This window comes from Leuresthes tenuis, unplaced genomic scaffold, assembly GCF_036924035.1.
Source record: "Leuresthes tenuis unplaced genomic scaffold, fLeuTen1.0.hap1 SCAF_24, whole genome shotgun sequence".
Classification (NCBI taxonomy): domain Eukaryota; kingdom Metazoa; phylum Chordata; class Actinopteri; order Atheriniformes; family Atherinopsidae; genus Leuresthes; species Leuresthes tenuis.
The window spans coordinates 16,691,927-16,713,364 of record NW_027325378.1 but is presented as its reverse complement, the minus strand read 5'-3'; the positions used below and the strand labels follow the sequence as shown (position 1 = coordinate 16,713,364).

Genomic DNA, 21,438 nt, shown 5'->3' with positions numbered 1-21,438 from the left:
CATTTGTATAACATTAAATACTTGAAGAATTCCAATAATTTCAAATAAAAGTACCAATACCACAATGTGAGGAGAACTACTTTGTCCCTTATGAAATATCCTACTGAAGCAAAATAAAAATAAGAGCAAATTAGAGTTAAAATATTTTGTACAAGTCTTGTCCTACTGACATATTCTGCTGTTACATTATCTAATGACGTAATGCCATTTTAAATTGTGAGGCATATGCCTATCGCCATCATGCTACTTTTCACGGCTGCTGGAAGTGGAACAAGTCTAGACAACTGTCCAGGGATACCAGATTTATATTGGATCATTGAAATTAAACAGAAACTAGGTGAATATCTGAAAAGGGGCCATGGACATGCCCTGCTTTCTGTGAGATTTTCGAAGTCGAAAAAGTTGCAAACAACTTGTTTAAACTTGGAACAATGTGGTGTATCTTAAGAAAAAAAAATCTTATCAGTTTGTGTGAAAACGTATTCTTAAGCTGTCATATAAATAAAGTTTTAGTAGAAAGTACAACACTCCTCTAAAACCAAGTGGAGGGAAAGTATAAAGCAATGAACAAGCACGCACAAAATTATATTTGGGTAATGAACAACACGGGAAAGCCTTAAATGTTCTGCAGGAAACTGGATTTAACAAGGATAAATATCGCCCTCTGCTGTGTGTTTGCAGGTTTTAACACCGCAATGCACCAAGTGTGTGTGTCCTCAGAACCTTTGCGGAACATGTCTTAGTTCCTGACGGGAAGTTTAAAAGTGTTGCACCTGGATAACGGAGTTGTTCTAAAGTAGCCTCATAAAGATAGTTTGGCGATACTTATGAGCGTTTTCTCTCTTGTTTTAATACAGTAGTTATCAGTTAACTTTTATTTCTTGCTGAGCTCGAGCTTCTGTTTCCATAAATCAGTTCGGAATGGCGCTAAAACATTTTCGGACGTTGACACCAATTTTAATGGCGACATATCAGAGTAAGACATTTGGACAGACCCAGAGGACGACCTTGACTCCAACAAACTCCTACAGTTGTTCAACAGGAGAGGAAGACACCAAAACAAGTAAGAGTGGAACAAGTATAAGTGTGTAATGACTTCTTTAGGACTATAGGAGGCAGCAGAGGCCACGGACACACCTGAACATGATTACTAATCAACTCCAAGGCAAGAACGTTGAACACATGAAAGGAATAGCTCACTAAACGTTTTTTTTTACCCTGAATGTTATCCTCAACCAGTTACAAAACAGGAAGCGTAATTCACTAAACAGTTCATAGAATGCATTGACGCAAAACGCACCCATTCAGAAATAAAATGGCAACATCAGGAGGGGAAATCGTTTCTGTAGAAAAATAATTTCAGAAATACACACCAAAAGTATTACCTAAAAGATGTCATATGGGGAAAACGAAGACCAAGATGAGATGCTCACTGAAACAATACAGGAGCGAATGAATAAATATAAAGATTTCAAGAAAACCAGTAAAGTGTAAGTATATATTTCAATAATATGAATTCCCATTAAAGCTGCTGTCAATCGTTTTTTTTTCAGTTTCTATTGTCAGATGGCTAACTGCTTCACAAATTTTGACTAAAAGAAGCCGTCCATTAAGCCTAAGTGTCAGCTCATGGTCCTTAAAACATTTCCAGACTGTCGCTCCGCTCTAAAATTGTCCGACTGCAGCGTCATCTGACAAAAATCCCCATTCAAGCCACTCAAGTTGTGAATTTGGCTCCCATTGAAAATATGGTCTTTTCATGAAGTGTTTCCCAGTACTAAACAACAACAAAAAAGCTAAAATTTCCCAGTAACAAAAATGTTACTGAAAGAGAAAGAAAACTAAAAGCAGCTCTCTGCAGACGTAGTTAAGAATGGCACCAGCTCTGTGTAATTATTTGTTTGAGGTGTAGCGGAGTAGAAAGTACGCCTGAGACAAATTACCTTTTCTTTTCATCCTTCACTGGGTTTGGTTTAGCAATCTGTCTTCCTTGGAATTGTCTGTGTGAGCGAGGCCATTGCATCCAGTAGCTTTGTTTTCCTGGCTCCTCTCCCTTGGATGCAGTTGCCTCTGGGTGTGGTTGACAGTTAGATTCCCTGGGATGAACCTAAACAATGTCAGGTCAGCTGCCTGCTGCAACCTCAGGCCACAATCCGTGGCCGACTGACACACAGCGAGAGCAGAGGTCACTCAGCCGCACCTCCGTGTCTAGTCCTCTGTCTTTCGTTTATCAAGTCGATAAGACATAAGATGATTTATGTTCGGCCTCCATCACTCCATCAGTTTAAGATGAATGTCTCTGGCTGCTCTCTTTCTAAGTGTTGTTGGTTTTCATCTGTCCATCTTTCTCATTCTCTGTGGAAAGCTGCAGGTCAGACTGTGGTCTCGGAGCGAAGGGGATGCGTGGTTACTGTGGCAATAAACCGGCCAGAGGCGCGTAACGCGGTGAACCAGGAGACAGCGAGACGTCTGCTGGAGGAGTTGCAGGCCTTTGAAAGTGACCCAGACTTGAACGTGGCCATCCTGCATGGGAGAGGTAAAAGAATTGTAAGAGATCGAAGGGGTGGGTAAAAAAAAAAAACCCTTTTTGCCGTTTTCCACTGAAGCTGCCAGAGTCGGCGAGCAGCCCATTTGCTCTTTTACTTCAGACAGATGTTTAGAGACTCGTGACCGAGCTTCAGACTTGCTTACGTCATGTAGTTATGGACCAAATAGTTGTCTTGTAGTTAACACTCTCATGCAGCCGCTTCATGGCTCACTGTTAGAGAAAATTTGGAGAGTCTGGCACAGCCTAAGGCTAACAGAATCCTTCCATTAACTCTTTAAAAAACCAAATTAAAGTGTTATACAGTCTGTTGTTTGCTGAATGCGTACAAAAAACAAAGTGTTTATTTGTGTTTTTCTTTGCTCATTATTAATAATTTCACGTTTTGTGCCTTGACGGAGAACATTTAGGCTGTAGTGGTGTTCCGTACAGTTATTGAACGTCACGATGTTTCATCTCCATTTTTCCTGACTTCTGTTTGTCTTTTCACATTTCCTCGCCTCTTTATTTTCTCCCAAACCTCCACTGGCCCTGTCTAAATCGTCCTCTTCTTCTACATGTCTCCCCCCCCCCCCCCACCCCACCCTTTCGTCCTCGCTGTGCTTAGATCTCACCGAAAAACACTGAGGAGACCAGACTGGTGCGCATGCAGTGAAAACACACCTGTGAGGTGGCCTGCACTGTGTCAGCCACAACGACACCAGAATCATGTCACAACTCCTAATGCTTCTCAAAATAATCCCAACGCACACCGAATGAACTCTTTCCCACAGTGGAAATACTGTCATCGGCTTGAATCCGCCTGTCTGCTGTATGAGGTGCACTGTGGCCTCAAAGTATAGGCTTTAGGGTTTGGAGCCTCTCCACATAATGGCTCTGGATACCTCTCACTTCAGCTGTGAACTGAGAACAGTGTCGGAGGGTAATTTGCTCGCTTTAAATGGGTTGGCAATTAGCAGCACAGTAGGTAGTTTCACAAAAGTGGCCCCTCCACGATTCCCACTATTTCTGTAATGTCATTTTAATCATCCCACCACACATTCCTGTCAGCAGGTTGTCCTCTGTTGCCGCTCAAGACGACTGACCCTCGCTGGTGATTAGCAGTCTGTCAGTGCTGCGAGATGACAAGCAGGGAGTTCCAAGTGTGGATGTAATGTTTCTGCTAGCATACGGAATCCATTTTGTTCAAATTAGCACCAACACCGTCACTTTCTCAGCTCTCATTTTTCAGCGTCTGGGGTTGTTTTTTTTTTTTTTTTCCTCTCTTTATTTTTTGGGGGGTGCGTATGAAATTAAAAGTAATTGCTTTCAGCAGTTTCTGAATGTGCTCTGGAGTGTTTCGATTCAGATTTCTGAGGGCGTTTTTTGTATTTTTTGGGGACCAGGTGCAATTTGCATGCGAACCCAGCTGTGCCACTGTAGCCACTTTCACTAAAAAATCTAAAGTTTTCCTTAGACTAATGTATCAAACGCCTAAAAGTGGTCCTAATGCGAGTGCACTGAAATTCTGTCGCTGTGTCTTGAGCCAATCAAGTTTGTCACACAGTGCATCAACAGCAGGTCGCCCCAGGATTGAAATGGTGCAAACGGCACGATTCCACAGCAGCAATAGTAGTCAGCAGGGGTTGGAAAGTTTGAGTTTCTCAGTTTTTCTTTTGTCTGTAGGGTTGCATTCTCTTTCAGTCGCTTCCAATCATTTTGCTTTAGCTGAAAGCGGGTGGATGTCAGGGGGTTAGTTAGTCTTCATCAGTGGCTCTACATGTTTTACACAGTGTTTTCCAGTAATTAAAAAAAAAAAAAAACCTTTAAAATGATGCACTTCTTTCCAGACACTTTAAGTCATATCCACAGAAACAGTTCCTATGAAACCTGGCATTGTATTTTTCCATAATTTAGGTAAAATTGAAGGCCAGAAGGCCCGAGACTTGCACATTTCTCTTGCTGATGGCAGCGTCCCTCATCGCATACGATTGCGTCACTGTTCCTTTCTCTTTTTTTCAGTCTCAGCGCTCACATTAGAAGTAAACACAAAATGTCCAGCTTCTGCTCATTTCCTCTCACGAAGATGAAAGAGTTCAGGGCCCCTCCGTTTCAATGCTGCTCCCATAAACAGCATGACACACCGTTTCTTCTGTAATTGCCCTGCGCTGACCCACAGCTGTAATCAGAGCTCCCAGCTGATGGGTGTTGCTGGCACATCTGATCACTGCGATCATTTTCATGACGGTTACATTACAGAGAGACAAGGATTCAGTGAGCCCCTGCTTGAGACTGTGACATACTGCTTGTTTGCCTCCTGGGCAATGTTGTAATTACCACAAGAGTCTTAACGGAAGAGGCTGCGGTTACAGAATGTCGCTCCCCCATTAATGAGTGTGCGATGCATGTGAACGCATGCATGATCTGTGCCTATGCATTGAATTTAGGTTCTTTAGGGAAGAGAAGCATTTGTGCGCCAGCCAAAAGAAAGAAAGCTGCTCTATCCAAATAGCAGCCCTTTTTTCATCCTCATCATTTTCCCTTCCTCTCTGACTTTCCAGCTGCCATACTTTGTAATTTTGTGGTCTCTTCCAGGAGGGAATTTCTGCGCTGGTTATGATCTGAAAATGCTGGCCAATCAAAAAGCCCCCCTTAAATTGGAGCAAGATGTCACAAAGGGTCCTGGTCCAATGGTGAGCAGGGCTTGGGTTGTGATTGTGTGTGTGTGTGTGTGTGTGTGTGTGTGCTTGTGAGGTTTCTACCTACGTTTCCTTATGGTGTTAACGAGAGTTAAAGGTTTCCATTATATATAAACCCAGCAAATATGGGCAGTAATAATTGTGTATGTTTTTAGAAGTCTTTGTTTTAGGAATGACATTCAGTCATTGGTATGCCTCAGTAACTAGAGTTGTACATGTGTGTTGTACATGAGCAGAAAGTTCTGGCTTCTGCAACTCTCCCAATACTTGACAGAGAGTCGGAATCATAACACAAATGATTTACTGAAAGTTATAAAAGCTACAGTCTTCCATAAATCCATCTGTTTAGATTGCATGTTAAGTCTTTGGAATTGAGTGGACCTCCTGTGCAGAAAATGATAGCTTTTTACCTCATACCGAACACACAGTGCTTCATATGTTCAGCTCCAGCCAAAACTTGGATCGTTTGTTACCCTTTTGTTTGACAGTATGAAAAAATGCATTAGAAAATGAAATCTGGAACATTTTAGTGGATAAAAGTGGTGGAAAAAGCACAAAAGTGGTAGTGAAGTGGTGATGATATAACCACTTGGTTTTGAGAATGTTTGTGCCCTGTCTTCACTGTTTATTTCTTGCATGGTGACTGCAGTCGTTTGGCTTAGATTACAGTGTAAGCGTGCGTGTATGTTTGGATTTACTGATCCAGCTGTTTCCTACAGGGTCCGTCCCGTTTACAGCTGTCCAAACCATTGATAGCGGCAGTGAGTGGCTTTGCTGTGGCCGGAGGCCTGGAGCTGGCTCTGCTGGCAGATCTGAGAGTGGTGGAAGAGAGTGCCGTCATGGGGGTGTTCTGTCGCAGGTTTGGTGCGTGCGACTCCTCGTGATGCTGGTTCCCATCTTTATCGCTGTCATGGTTACTACTCTAACATACTGTGTGGTTCTTTGTTGTAACGGCTTCCGTAGTTCTTTTTCTCTTAGAGGCAACACCATTTCTTAAGCCTTTCCAAGCCTGACTCATTAACTGAAGAGGCTTCACATCTCACTCAATCTGAATTTAGGATGTTTTTAAAGTGGAATGAACTCGCAGAATGAACACTGGATAGTCGGTGGAGCCAGCTGACATCAACATTTCACACACACTCTCACACATTCAGATTGATAAGCGATGGTCAAGCACAACACTTTTGCTTTTTCCACTCTGGTTTATCCAGATCGTCTGCACAAAAGCTCGACTCAGACCTCAGCTATGAAAATGTTTCTGATTTTTTTTTTTTTTCCTCGTTTTGACTTTTGATAATACTGCTGCCACTTTACTTTTCTGCTCCTGGTATTTCAGGTACTGCCACTCTTTAAATGTAATTCATCAGTCTGGCCTTACATTAGTGCATTTCCTCCACTAAAATAGCCTCGTACAAACAGGAATAAAACCAGAGTCGCTTTTCAAATATGGAGAGCCCTGTGAGCTGTTAACAGGTTCTGAGTCAGCTTACACTTTTGTTCCCTTTTGTTTTGGTCAAAGATTTGGCTGCTTTAGTGCAACATCTGTGAAACAATACAACTTTAAAGTCCCCCTGAGATCCAGTTTATTTAAGCTGCCACCTATGTGACAATATCAGGCTCAACAATGGGGGGAAGGAAAAAAAAGGCTGTTTTGTAGGTAAAGGCTCAGAATACCTTGAAAGCCACTGGGCATCATTCTGGAGCAGCAGAATCTCAGTCCAAAACACTGAGCCAAAAGCAAAAATGAAACCGAACGCTTAGACTTTGAAACATCTTAGATATTTTTCTGCCACGGGACGACCAGAACAATGTGGACCGTGGTTTTACCCCCCAACTCTGTGTGGGAGGCTCGCAGGCCGAAAGACTCAGAAGAGGAAGTTTTTCGATCTTCCAGTTTGCTTGTTCCAGGCTGTGTGGCAGGAACGCCGCTTCTGTTTTTACAGGAAACCAGTCAGCGTTCAGTTGTAAATAGCAATAGCACTAGTAGCTGAATAATTGATTTGCTGAAATTTGATTTAAAGTCCCCATCAAATTGAATTCGAAGCGTTTTTTTAGTTAATCTGTTTGGCATCATGTGACACCTGAACGCCAGCATCCAGCCCTGATTTAAAAAAACAAAAAATAAAAGCAGAGTTGATATGGAATGGTGGGCGGAGGCAGATCGGGTCTGACCACTCAGAGCAGACCAGGCTTAATTCGCTTTGACAGCTTGTTTTTTAAACTTTATGGTTTTCAATGTCATTTCTCCCTGTTTGATTTTAACTTGAATAGAAGAAGTAATTAAGCAATGACACGAATAATCTTACTTTTTCCTTTTTAAACCTTCTACTTTTACCTGAACAACCGTTCCACAGCCGCCGGTAATGTAGCCGGTGTAGTTCAGCTCATTCTACATGTCACAGATGAGATGGGGATTTTGTTTTTGGCAGACGATTCTATTCCTTCTTCGTTTTCAGTTGTGTTTGTGTGTTCTTTGCTCGGCTGATTGCACCAGTTGCAGAGAGCGATTTTGTGTTTTCTTTGCATCCAGGCGAACATCATCTCTCTCTTAATACAAGGAAATTGAATCTGTTTCTATTTTTCAAGCTTTGTTACTATGTTCTCTGTTATCACCCCAGCTTCCTCTTGTTTGTGTGCGAGGATGGAGTCATAGCGCGATAACGTTGCTGACCGTGACCTTTTGGCATCACGGCCAGAGTCTGCTGGGCAGTCTTGATAAGTAGAAGAGGAAACAACCAACTGCCAGGTTTCCACTTCAGGGCCAAATAGGTTTTACATTTTATTTATGTCACACGGTTTCCTTATAAACAACATTTTCCTATTTTGGCATTTTATATCACGGTTGGCCCGCTGACTCAGCTGTACTTTGAAAAGATCGAGTTGTTCCTGAAATTCTCTGCTGTAAACACGAAGACGCGATCCAGATTCCAGAAGGCCACGGGTCCCCTTCACTGTGGAAGAGTGGCTTGTGTTGGACCCTTGCAGTAGCTCTCATATCGTTGTCATTCCTTTAGCCGTGCTGCTGGAGGACTTAAAATACAATCATAGTGTTTATAAATAAGGTTGTTGTACTATAATTTACTGGCAGTACCAGATTTAGAGTGTAAACATGCAAGGCTAATCATGTCAGGCCTGTAATTTCACAGGAGAGCATCCTGACAGTGCCGATGACTGTGCTTTCTGCGCTGTCACTTTTCATTTTACTGTCAATCCGCTGAGTTTTCTGCCTATTTTGAATGAAACTTGACTATAAATCAAATTCAAAGTTAATTAGGAGCATGGTATTGAGCTCCAATGATACCCTGTTTACTTATATAATCATTTTTCCAGTTACCGTGCAGCTGTTTGTGGATGTAATTTAAACATTTTTCTGTGTTTGTACCCTCGCAGGTTTACTCCTCGCCCAGGAGCTTTGGGTTTACCCAGTCAGTGTCACACTGATCGAGGCATAATTCTATGCTACAATCCTGTTGTTTGGTCGGTAGACGGAGGTCATAGCAGCAGCCACAGCGCAGGACGATCACCCTTTGCCCCTGAGCGGTGCCTTACTGTTAGAACGGTCTTTGAACGCCTCTCCCTGTCTGATCTTGGACTACTGTTTTTATCCACTATCAAAGATATCCCTACAATCTTTTCCCACGTTGGTCATCTTTCATCTGTGACAGCTGAAAATTGCAGGCTGTATACAGTCTGTATACCGGGCTTTACCAAAGTATTAGATGTAAAGGTTTCACTTAGTTGAGAATCACACTTGCCGTTATTATTTCTTTATTCCACAGCAGGTTTATGCCACGTCTTGCCTGTCTGTTTGTAATGAAAAAGAAGTGGAAAAGCTTCCATAGAAAAGCAGAAGTGGCTGCAGATCTGGGCACAAACAAGAGAAGATGCATAATGTCAGAGTGTTGTTCCAGTCACTGATTATTGGCACACATCTGAACTCGAAGTGACAAACCTTCCTGAGCACTTTAAAAAGTCTCAGTCTCTGCTCTACATCTGTCTCTAGATTTTTCAACTCATCCAACGCCTGCATTCAAACCCCTTCCATCAGCCCGAAAATATGTTTGGGAGGCAGTAAGAAGCGTTGCTGCGGTTTTTACACATTTCCTCTCCGTAATTAATCCTCAGCCTCTTCATTGCTTCACATTTGCGACGCTTGTTTGTCAACACATTGGAGTTGTTTCCTCCAGCTTGGCTGAAGCTGCTGTGGTTTTTCCACTCAATGTACATTTAGAGCGATTATTACTTCGACTGTGGGTTCAGCATTTTTATAGGCATTTTCTGCATAGCTTAATGCTCCACAGCCACCGTCTTCACCCTTCTCAAGCTGTTGGTGTTGGTGTAGTTTACACACAAATATAAGTAAGGGAATGCTTGAGGGGTGATTGAGATGGGACAAGTCACTGCTTATTAGGAGTTGATTTTGAAGATCGAAGGCTTTTTGTGTGAAAAGACAACCGAACTGTACTTTGGTTTCCAATTGTTTAAAGTTGGGAAAATGAGCTTCCCTCGTCTTTTCCATCAAAAGCGCTGCTGTTCTGTTGGACGCAAAGTTTATTTAAAGATCCAGTGTCTCTTAGCCATTATTTCCTTTTAATGGTTGAATCCGGTAACCGATTTTGGGCCGGGCACAGATGGCAGCAGCCTGAGGGAATCCCTGGTGGCTTTGGAGTTGAAAAAGCCTCAGAGGCTCGCTGCGCTGCTCTGATGTGGGCCCATGGCTACCACAAGGATCCGACAGTTCTCTGGCATGTGATTGGCTGCCGAAACCTGTGGCTTCCTGTCTGGGGCCCCTCTGCCCTGCCAAGGAGGAAATGAGAGGGAGGAGATGGTTGCGTCACAGGAATCTGGTATTAGTGTCTGCTGCTCTTTGAGCTTTCAGAGACCTGAATGAAAAACCACGGTGCTTACTTAATTCCCCCAACGTTATTTTGGCTCCTGAAACCATAGAAATGAAACAAAGAAAAAATAAAAAAAGAGCTGGCACAGGAAAAGGAAACTCAAAATACTACTAATATTTCATTCGAGAAGCTAAATCAGGCCGGCATGGAGGTTGTTCAGAATTGATTTAGTGTTACGCCTTTGATTTTGCTCTTTGAAATGGAGACTCTTCCAACACACACAGCAACCTCCAGCATCCTGCAGTGTCAGTTTCTCCTCCCTTTCCCTTCTTGTCAGTGCTCGGTCCCATCTCTGTGGCTGAACGAGTATGATGAAGAGTAAAAGAGAAGAAGACAAATCTTGAAGTCAAACCACAGACCAAAAGCTGACGTGAAATCAGCCAATCCAAACACCTGCTCGGTGACTTTGAAACTGAGCAACATAGTCCAACGGTTGCGTCATCCCACTTCAAACCGGGTTTTCTTTTCAAGCTGACGGATTTTCTTCCAGTAAGGATGAATGAACAGAGCTGTCGTGCTGCTCAGATGGAAAACAAGCAACATCACAAGTGGATAACTTATCCACGCGGGCATCATTTTATGAGAAATTACAGATCACAGTGGTGATAATCACAGTTATCCAAAGGTCAAGCATGACTCTCATCTTTACTATCGATTACAACTATTAAGATCAGAGTTTTTGTCCTGATAAGATCGGATCACGTTCCCACTTCCATATAATATCATGTTTTTATGAGCCGCTACACCCTTACTTTCATGGTTCAAGCTCTCATTCTCAGCCTTGGTGGTCTTTTATAATTGTGCTCTGTAAACTAAAGAATACCTTGGTATTAAATCAGTGGGCTAAAGACATGAAATCCAGTTAATTGTGTGGCACTCATCTCTGACCCAGCCCAGCTCAAGTATTTTCCTCAATTCCCACTGAGCGTTTCAAAGCAAGCTTCCAAATTGAAGGTCTGCTCTTTTGCCTCTGTCCATTTAGTCTGGAGTTATCCGGAAACTGTTAATCCACATCAAACTTAATCGCATTACCCTCATGGGAGGCCATTGTAGTGGGTTTAGCTTTGATGTGGTAAGGATGCCAGCAGCACCAGGAGCAAACTGAAATACCCAAGTGTGTCATGTTTCTCAGTGTTCTTGGGTTATGAGTCGCTGTGGACTGGCAGATGTGTGGTCACGTCCCCTCCCTTGGGACATAGTACTAACATAATGAGAACTTTTCTGCCTACATGCCGAGTAGATTGAGTTGAGCGCTTTGGAAATATGTAGTGATGAAAACTGGACATAAATTGTTGTTTTAAAGCAAACATACAATCATGAAAAAGAAAGTGCTCTGTCTTTCATCTCTAATGCCTTCTGTATCATGAAATATTTAAAGAATAAGATCTGGTCTCCAGAAGGTCTTAGAATGATGCAAATAGGCATGAAAGTAAGATATGAAAGACATGTGGCATGCATTATTTATCGTACTGAACTCAAGTCAAAATGCAGAAGCAGTGTGTTTAAAAACAAGCTGCATCCAATAGCTCATGAACTTCAGCAGCAATAACTTGAAGTGATTGTTTTCTGTATGACATTTTTCAGTCTCTCACGTTTTTCTCGCTGTTCTGTTGCAAAGTGTCTTCAGTTGATTGAGGTTTACAGGCGTTTGTTTGTGCACTCCTCCCTGAACTTCCCACTACATCATTTGAATCAGGCTGATGTCCGAGTCCTGTTGATTCTTTTCTTTTTCAGACATTCTGTTGCAGATTTGATGGTGTGTTTAGGACCATTGTCTTGTTGTTTGACCCAATGTCAGCCAGGCTGATGGCCTTCCATTTTACTCTAGAATACTTTGGTGTACAGAGGAGTTCGTGTTTAACTCGCTGACAGCAAGGCAGCCAGTGCCCTGTGGTACTCTGTGGCTGCAAAAACAGCCCAAAACTTCCCCGCTCCACCGCTGTGTTTGTCAGAGGTGTTTGTGCTGACATGCTGTGTTTGATTTTACTCCAAAACAAACCTCTCCATTTTGCTCTCATCTCATCCAGAGGACATTGTTCCAGAAGTCTTGTGATTTGTTCAGATGCAGCTTTGCAAACCGAAGCTGTGCTGCCACGTTCTTCTTAGAGAGAAGAGGCTTTTTCCTGGAAACCCTCCCAAACAGCTCATATTTGTTCTTTGAAGTGTCATTAATTTTTAACATACAAGGGGAGGCCTGGAGAGTCTGAAGTGTAACTTAGTTTTTTTTTGTTATTGAGCATTAATTCAATCCAGTTTTATTTCTATAGCGCCAAATCGCAACAAATGTCATCTCAAGGCCCTTCAAAGAAAATGTCTGACCATTATACGGCCTGACATGGAGTAAACTGCTGGGATGTCCACTCCTGAGAGGACTGGCAGCTGCCTTGAATGTTTTCCTCTCGTGAATAATCTCTCTCACTGTGGAATGATGGACTTTGAAAACAACCCTTCCCAAATCGATGAGCAGCAACAATTGCTTCCTTGACATTGTGTTAAAACCCACCTGAAGGCAGAATCGAGTACATTTGATGAGCATTTGAGTTACTCTCTAAATTTGACAAAAGCATTAAGGATGTACTTAGTTTTTAAAGCACTGCTTCTCAATTTGGGCTTAGTTTATGTCAAATGAATGATTACTTGGTGTAATGTGTCACATCTGAAATTGTTTTTACCTTATCTTATCTGGTGAGGATTAATTTTTTTTTAAATAATTTAAATTTTCTGCTGACTTGCTAAACCTTAGAATTAAATAAGGGCAAACTTTCTTTTTCAGATCTGGATTTGCCCTTTCTTTGAGGCAGTCAAGAGAATTTAGGATTTTGCTGCTGTGTCAGGCTAACGCATATCAGAGTATGTCGTAAGCAGATAAAATACAAGGAATAACTTCAGTCAGATAAGTAGCGATGACCCTGTGTTGCAAGGAAGAGAACCACCAATTCTATCTGGTTATATAATAATAGACTTTGCTGACTCAAGATGATCTCTGTTAATAACAAGCCCATGTTTTGACAATGGACTTATCTGCTTTCAGCAAGAAGGCAGCATGTGGTTTTCCAAACGTTTAACTCATTATTGAGGCTGAGATGACAAATCCTTGTTTTATCTTACAGGTACTGACTGATTATCTTTCATCGGGATCACTGACAAACACTTCCTCTCCAAAAAAAAGAGGATCTCCACCTGAACCAAGCTCTTTCAAATCAAATACACCTTTTGAATTGAAAGCTACTTCAAAGCCACTCAAATATCTCCATTGTTGTTCATGGGGGACAAAGCAGAAGTCTGTCAAAGAGCACACATCAGAGACAGGGCTATCAGGGAGAGAGGAGGGTGAGGGGAGGAGGTGCTTCAGACGGATGCTGTGGATAAGAAGGGGGATTCTTCCGGTTACTGATAGCTTTGGTGCCAACAGCAGCACCAAAGACAGACAGACTGGAGGTCAGCCTGCCTTTTAATCTCTTCTTCTTTAAGTCAGGCTTTGTCTTCCTCTGCCTCATACAAGCTCTGTGTGCAGTTTCTAGCCTGTCTTTTGTCTCTGTCACTCAATTTTCTTCCTCCGTCGGCCTTTTACTGTAATTAAGTGTTGGACGTGACACGGAGAGAGCCTCCTTGTTCTAATTAAGTTTATTGAGCATTAACTCCCGGAGGACTATTGCGTTGCCATCATCATCAGCTGCCAGTGCTTATATGGAAAACATCTGAAGCCTCGAACTGTGAATATCTGAAATTACAGTTTGATTTGAAGAAACATCAAAACACCATATATACTGTATACATATATATATATATATATATTTATAGTTTAGAAACAACTGAAAGTAAAAGATGTTAAACTGGATGTCAGAAAAACTCAACTGAGGAAAAAACCTTGACTGAAGACCTCTGTAATGGACCTTAATGGTTGTCTCTGAATCAGTCACATGCACACACACACACACACACACACACACACACTTGTGTATAAAAGGAACTGTACTCATTTATATTTGGCTTTCGGCAAAAGGAGTTGAGGTGTAATTTCTATTACATTTCCCGTGCTTAGGGTGCTCCGCCGTGCTCCTATAATGAAGGATGACTGAAAAAAACGAGTGAACTCGAGCTTTGCAGACAGCGTAGAAACCCCCTCCCTTTTGCAGTCTTCTGCTTGTCAGAGCGCCACATATACTGAACATGAACCAGGCTTCTCGGTTGGTCACGCGCATTAGCGCTGATATTTCATCTGTTGCATTGTAATCTATTTGAACGACATGGAGAAAGAGGGAAGCTTGTAAAGTAGGAGTACAATCGCATTATTTCCCACTCCCCAGCAGAGAGAGAACGAAGCTGCACAGGCTTCACAGTAACGTGGGGTTATGAAAGCATGTTCGACACATTCTCTCAGTAAGAGGCGGTCATATAGAATCAGTGACTTGGGACTGTGGCGTGGAGCAGAACAGTCAAAAGTGCCAGTTGCAGCTGGTGCCTTTTAGAAATTAGGGATAAATACCAGAAGCTTACTGTACCTTGCAGTCCACTCTTTCTCTCACTCTCCCTCCTCTCCCTCTGTCCTTCTGGTAGAGGGTAATAAAGCATGATACAAATGTGTCCAGTGAGACTGAGTCAGTGGGAGTTTGAGTTTTCAGATCCTCTTGAAGAGATACAATTGAGGAGTGAAATAGTGTGAGAACTATGCTCCCCTGACAGAAGTAACCTGTACCATACCTGATTTATTTATTTATTTTAGATTATTTTAATTGTTCAGACATTGCTTGTGATGATGGGGAGCACGATATGTTTGTCAAAGAGCAGGAGGAGAAGGTAATAACCAAGAGCAGGTGAGGCTGGACTACGAGGAGCGCCGAGAACGCATTAACAGTTAATTTGAGGCTTGGTGCTAAAGGCCTAGGATGCTACACAAGATGTTTGAATGCACTGCAGTATACTCGTGAATGTATCTGAGCGGCGTTCAGAGTTGGAGGAGATCTATTTCATTCCTAAATCAGATCTTTTTCTAGGAGTTCCCCTGATTGACGGCGGCACAGTGCGTCTCCCGCGTCTCATTGGTCTATCAAGAGCGCTCGACCTGATTCTGACTGGACGACCAATTGGAGCACACGAGGCTCTCGCCTACGGACTGGCCAATAGAGTTGTTCCTGATGGCCAAGGTATTTAAGTAGGTTTGGATTTGTTTGCTTATTCTTTTGTCGGGTTGGATAAGGTTTAAGATGCTTGTTTGACCTAAAAGAGGAAACAATCGTTTCCTCATTGAAAAGCTGAAAAAAATCAGTGGAAGTTGAGAATTCTATCATCTGTGTAAAATTCTACAAGAAGCTGCAACAATAAGGCAACAAGTGCTGTCGAGAGAGTTGAAGAATCCAGGGAACATGATCTTCATAAATCGCGGTCCAGCACACAGAACTGCCTCTGTAATGTTGTTTTTACAGCATGCTGAACAATTTGTTACCCACCGTAAAGACCGGTCATGTAGACACTGAGGCCTGGGATCCGTTTTCATTCAGGAAAGGCTTTTGTTTTTTTTCTTTAAGAAACTCTCCTGCGAGAAACGGAATCATAAATAATGATAATAATTTGTTCCAGTGAATCTGTTTTCTTTATTTGGCTTCAGCACCACAGTGAATCTATAACTCAGCATCAGCACCGTCTGCTTCTCTCTCATTCAAGCAGCAGTCGCAGGATTGAGTTACACACAAATCTCAATGTGCCCTTTCCTCTGTCGCAGCAGCGCATGAAAGATCCCAAACAATTAAGGGCAGCATGTGCTCTTCACAGCTCAATCTCTTTTGATTCTCTCTCCTCCCTCCTCAGATTCCAGAAAATGATTAGTTTAGTTCTTTTCGGAAGTTCTTCGTCCCACAGTTGATCCACACCCTAATTGCCACTGTAAAGGATGATTGCTTTGCATACGTTTAACTTCAGAGGGAAGCGAGGGGAAGTAGCAGCTCATGTATACACAAAGTGTGCCATGAGAAGGGGCGTTGGTGTTTTCCATAGCAGTGATCTGGATGGAGTCTCGTGCTTTAATGTGGGTCAGGAGGTGGAGTGGTGGAAAGCTCAGAAACCCAGCAGCAGCATTACTGGACTGACAGTTTTCTAAATATAGAAAAGGAAAATGGAGACAGTAGTATACAAGAGGCACGAGTGTATGTTCTCTCATGATTTTTTTTATTTTTCACTGTATTCTTACTGTAGATCTATCATGTGCTTGTCACTGTGTTTACCGACTTTCTGCTGCCACCACAGCTTTACAGGCAGCTGTGCAGCTAGCCGAGCAGATCAGCACCTTCCCTCAACAGTGTCTGCGGGCCGACCGCTCGTCAGCCGCGTACAGCTGCTACGATGCTCCGTCTTTCACACAGGTACACTTGATTTAACACTGTCGTGTGTTTTCTTTGGGACCAGTATATCAAATTCATAAGCGGTGCTATGCTTTATTTATTTATGTTTTTTCAACTGTATCGTTTCGCTGTGCGTCCAATACTTAAAAACGTCTCAAAACGACATCAGATTTGTTCTAGCTGGGTTAGTTAACTCTGTCACGTGTGTTATTTCTGAAAGGTAATTCTGGCGATTGCCAAATGCACAAAGTTCATGTGAAAGCTCTCACAGGTGAGCTGGACAGCAGCTGCACAGAAGGTGCTTATGTTGGACTGTAGTTAAATGGTAGAATATTACACATCAATTCCCTTTCTGACCTTCTTAATTTGATGCATTTTTCTTTTCTTTTGTCTTTTCAGTTTTATTTAAGTTAAAGTTAAGCAGACTGGGCTTATTATCATTCCTTTGGATTAATGTCTCTTTTTCTGTCCAGGCCATGCAGTATGAATCTGAGCACGGAGTTCCCATCATCCAAGCAGAGGCTATTGGTGGGGCGATCAAATTCACCACTGGAGAGGGAAGAGGAGGAAAGTTCTCCAAGGATTAAGTGTGCAGACGTCGTGTTCACTGTGGTTTCAGGTGATCTAACACATCTTGCTGCATCCTCGATGGGTTGCTGTGGGTTGCATTTGTGAGAAATATTTTTCAATTTTGCTTCCAAGCACTCAGACTTTCTTCCATTCTTTTAAATTAGTCTTGAGCAATAGTTCTCCAGTATGTCTGGAGGTCTTTCAAAGTTTTTCTTTGAGACTTCAGCTGCGTTTTCACTCATTATCAGTCCATTCGTTGTACCTGAACATTTTCAGAGGAATGTTTTGCACCTAACTCAAGGGATGAACCATTACTGTGCCCACTATTGTTCACTGAAGCCTCATCAGAAACGGTCTCTTAACTTAGGCTGAAACCTCGACAATTAAGTCACAAATAACCCTGACAGGCTCCATTTAAGAGGGGCTGTCAAGAAGCCATTTTTAAGGATTTGAAACGGGGAGAAAAGGCTGAGGTATTCCAAATGACTCAAGAACTGGGCTGAAAACCAGTGGCAACAGGTCTTATGGAGGGATGAATCCTCCCCAGAGCCCAGACCTCAGCATTATTGAAGCAGCGTGGGACCATCTTGACAGAGAACGGAACAAAAGGCAGCCAACATCCAAAGAAGAGCTTTGAGATGTCCTTCAAGAAGCCTGGAGAACTATTCCTGAAGACTAAAGACATGACAAGAAAATTTGTCGAAGAGGGTTCAGCCTTTAGTGAAAAAGAAATGTGCTCATACCGAATATTGACTTTCAAGCTCATTAGAATTCTACAAACTCCTGCCTTATATACTGTATTTACATGTATGTTCGCAAGTTAATAAAATACTGGACCCGTTTCCTGTTTTCCTTGCAACATACACAGAAATGAGGGGTGGCTCAAGACTCTCACACAGTGCCATAAAACACGATTATAAGAAATGGTCTTGTCATTATAAATCTTCAGTGTGCAGTTGTTATATTCGCTCTTTCAATCCTCAAACTCCAATGTTTTCAGTTATCTATATGCGCTGCAGTATGCTGGGACCACAAAGCTAATCCGACACAGACTTCAGAGGAATCATGAGCAGCACGCCTGCTCCGGTTCGTCATTGTTCCTCGACTCGGTGTGAAAACCCCCCGATAACCGTAAGAGCCGTGAGTGTCGCTGCTGAGCAAAAAAGCACGTGTAATTCTACAGGAAAACCTAAAACCAAAAAGTACAGAGATGTGTGTGTGTGTGTGTGTGAGGATAAAATAGACACAGACGGACAAAGACCTCGTTAGGTCTAGGAGGTGTCCTGTCTAGACAGTGTGATGACAGGACACAGAGGTTCTGTTTAATGTTTCCTCCTCCCTCTGCTTCCAATTCACCAAACGCACTCACATATCACCTGCTCTGCCTCAGGGGATGCGTACACTCACACACACACACACACACTCACAAATATGCACAACCGATCACTGTCAAATAAAAATAGCAATATTCAAGTGCCTTTTGAGTCCGTGTCGGCCTGTGCAGCTTGTTTATCTGGATTGTTGTGACAGCGTTTGAGAGCAGCGAGACCGAAGCAGCTGTGAATCGGGTTTTTTTTGCGAGCGGGATAGTGTTTGTTTAATATGACACATGTCCAAGATTAATGAAGCGTTTAACGTGGAGCTCCTGCTGTTTGTTACCATGGACTGACTCGCGCAGTATGAGGCGGTAGAAATGACCCATTTCCTTCCACTGGGTTTCATCCAGAGAACGGCAGCTTCCCCCGTTTCTGTGCTCAGTGCTCCAGCCAAAGAGACATCTTGAAATCAGAGTCCGCACTGTAATCCGTACTATAAATCAAGAGTAAGCTCCCTTTCAAATAAATGGAAACGCGGATTCCGAGAGGAGCTGAAAAGACTGATAAATGGCCTCCGTGAGAGCACAACTTCTCCGTCGGCCCAGAATAGCATCTTCAGCTCTGATTTGTTATATCAGACTCTGTCACTTTTCTCACACACACATTTGGTCACCCACTTGTTAATGCCTCAAATAAAAGAACAAATCTGCTTACTGGGCAAAAAAAAATCATCAGAATATCTATAAATATCTGGTCAATTGTGCCCTTCAGGTAATATTGAATAAAACCTTTTAGCATTGTAGTTGTTTATTAAAGCTGTATGGGAGTCATGTTTGGTATTTAGTCTGGGAGCTACCCAGCTGTAATTGTGTGTGTGTGTGGTGGTGGTGGTATGTGCAGCTTTGATGCTGCTTCTCACTCTTCACATGCAGATAAGATTGCCTCTGGCAGCAGCAGTAGCAGAGACGCAGGGAGATATGAACACCTTTGGGCCTTATCGTCAGGACCATCACAGTCTGAAGGCACCGTGAAGACATAACACAGGGCAGGGCGGTTAGAAATGATGGGGAAATAAGGATTTTAAAGAATTCCTTTTTTCTACACGCAAAGGAGTCTGGAGCACATTTATCTCTGGTTTGCTTAGAGCTACAATACATACATTTAGAGATCTGTAGTTTAGAATATTTAGAGCATTTACAGTCCAAATCCTGAGCATTTTATTATTTGTTTTCGGGTTAGTTTTCAGTGCTGAATACAATAGGTACTGCATGAAAGTACCGGGTCTTGGCTTTAGTTTGAGTTTGAGTTTGAGTATATTAGAATTATAAGCATTTGAAAATAGTCAGGCTCTTAGCTTCCAAAAATGTTGGTTAGTACAGCGGGCAAATAGGTGAGCATACAAGAGGAGAGAAGGTAAAGCCTTAAAAGTTATTTATATGGACTTTAAAAAAAGATAATAACAGGGAACATGTTGTGACTCTGAGCAACGCCTCACCAGTCCAACACGATGCCTCTGTCAGGACTTGACTGTTTACGGTTATGAAAGAATCAGGCAAAATGTCTTATTTTGATGATTTGGCTAATGACCGAGTCAACAGGGAAAAATGCAGTGATGTGCGTAAGTATTGTGTGCTGAGATTCAGGCAAATGCAGCAAAACTCGCCAGAGAAGATTTCGCTGTGAAGCAGGATCCTAAACACAAGGCCACAGAGCTGTTTGCAATAAAAAAAAAAAGGTGGGATATTCATGACTGGTTGACTGCTCAGTCACCTGATATCAGTCCGACTGAGCTGCTTTCCATCTGCTGAGGCTAAAAGCAGAGACCCCACAGCCAGCAAAAGCTGAAGGTCTGTGCTGGGAAGGCCTCACCAAAAGCATCACCAGGGAGGAAATAAGCTCGATTGCTTGAAGTTTTCACTCAAACTTTAAAGGAATATTTTTTTGTTTGTTAGCTTGTTTGTTTAACTGAGGTTGTGTGATGTACTTATGAGTAGTCGGCGTCTGACCTTCAGCAGAATGCAGTCAGAGCGCTCTCGGTTTGGAGTCTCTGGGAGGAGGGCTGATGAGCGAGCCAAGCTAATGGCTACTGAGATCGGGAAAAAAGGGACTTCCCAGAAAGTGTTAAACATGATGATTTTGTTTCACTCTGTTTATCTGTCCAATAACTGTTGAAGCCCTGCATTTTGTGCTTGGAGGACTTTATGTCCCATAGAGTTTCTTCCATTCCATCATAATAAGAGTAGAAATCAGGGTGTGTCACAAATTACTGTTGCTTACCTTTAACAAATCATCAGTTCAGTATTTCTTTAGGCCCGTTTACATCTGGTGTGAACGCATGTGTGGAGAATGTCAGCATAGTTCCAGTCTGAGGGGTCAGAACTGTATGTAACCTTCGGGTCCACTTAATGCATCACCCAGGATGCAGTTTAATACTGGGTGTAAACGTGGCCTTTGCTTTATTGGTGTATGGTTGGGGAATGATCAGATAAAATGTGATATTTCATCTTTGATTCATGAATAAATTAATATGCAATCAAATGATGGATAAACTGAAATAACAAGAAGTCAGATTAACCGATGATTGATTTACTTTAAACTAATGTCATGAAGTCATTTGATAAATTGACGATTAGGACAGGAATTCATGTGCATGCATTAATTCATTATAAGCCATGTATTCAATATTTATGAGGTATATTATTGTTGTCATTTCTATATTCACGTAAAGCTAGTTAAATCGGACAAATGGTGCTTAAATGCGGTATCTGTTGTTTTTAATACGAATGGGCTGAAGCGCACAGCGTGTTTATGTCCAAATCTTCTCTTCGTGTTCACCTCGAACAAACGCTACTCAGTTTAGTCACGTTTCCCATCACTGTTTGACATACTTCTCCCTGGAAGGTGCTGAGAGTGTGCTCGACTTGCTGTTTCTCACTTCATCGTCAGGGGTCGTGCCTCAACTGGACATTGCGGCTCAAAGGCAGAAGGCATGCATCCCGCAAGCAAAAAACAAGCGTGGCGCAACTTTTAAGCTGTTCTATTGAAATGTGGCATTACCTTAATTAACGTAAGCCTCAGTGAGTCAGTTTGAAGTTA

At 42.4% G+C, this 21,438-nt stretch overlaps 1 protein-coding gene across 4 annotated transcripts; it reads left to right on the top strand.

Moving 5' to 3' along the window:
- Positions 1 to 748: 748 nt before the first annotated feature.
- Positions 749 to 19,505, top strand: LOC140284863 (enoyl-CoA hydratase EchA19). 4 transcript variants are annotated; one of them, XR_011910225.1, is made up of 8 exons: positions 749 to 1,063; positions 2,366 to 2,536; positions 5,120 to 5,217; positions 5,943 to 6,087; positions 15,116 to 15,265; positions 16,362 to 16,477; positions 16,930 to 17,342; positions 17,621 to 17,867. XR_011910225.1 is itself a non-coding variant. In XM_072378870.1 (8 exons), exons 1-7 carry the CDS (start codon positions 922 to 924, stop codon positions 17,041 to 17,043), a joined length of 936 nt encoding a protein of 311 aa, XP_072234971.1. In that variant the 5' UTR covers positions 749 to 921; the 3' UTR covers positions 17,044 to 17,075; positions 19,275 to 19,505. The 4 variants fall into 4 exon arrangements, 3 of the variants coding, with proteins under 3 accessions (XP_072234971.1, XP_072234970.1, XP_072234969.1); XM_072378870.1 differs by lacking the exon at positions 17,621 to 17,867 and adding an exon at positions 19,275 to 19,505 and having other exon boundaries at positions 16,930 to 17,075; XM_072378869.1 differs by having other exon boundaries at positions 16,930 to 17,075; positions 17,446 to 17,867.
- Positions 19,506 to 21,438: the final 1,933 nt, after the last annotated feature.

Bases quoted from the DNA above. Each gene is read 5' to 3' on its own strand.
- LOC140284863 (XM_072378870.1), top strand. From the start codon at position 922: ATGGCGCTAAAACATTTTCGGACGTTGACACCAATTTTAATGGCGACA. The intron at 15,266-16,361 runs GTATTTAAGTAG...CTGCCACCACAG, and splicing joins AGTTGTTCCTGATGGCCAAG to CTTTACAGGCAGCTGTGCAG. The intron at 16,478-16,929 runs GTACACTTGATT...TTTTCTGTCCAG, and splicing joins ATGCTCCGTCTTTCACACAG to GCCATGCAGTATGAATCTGA.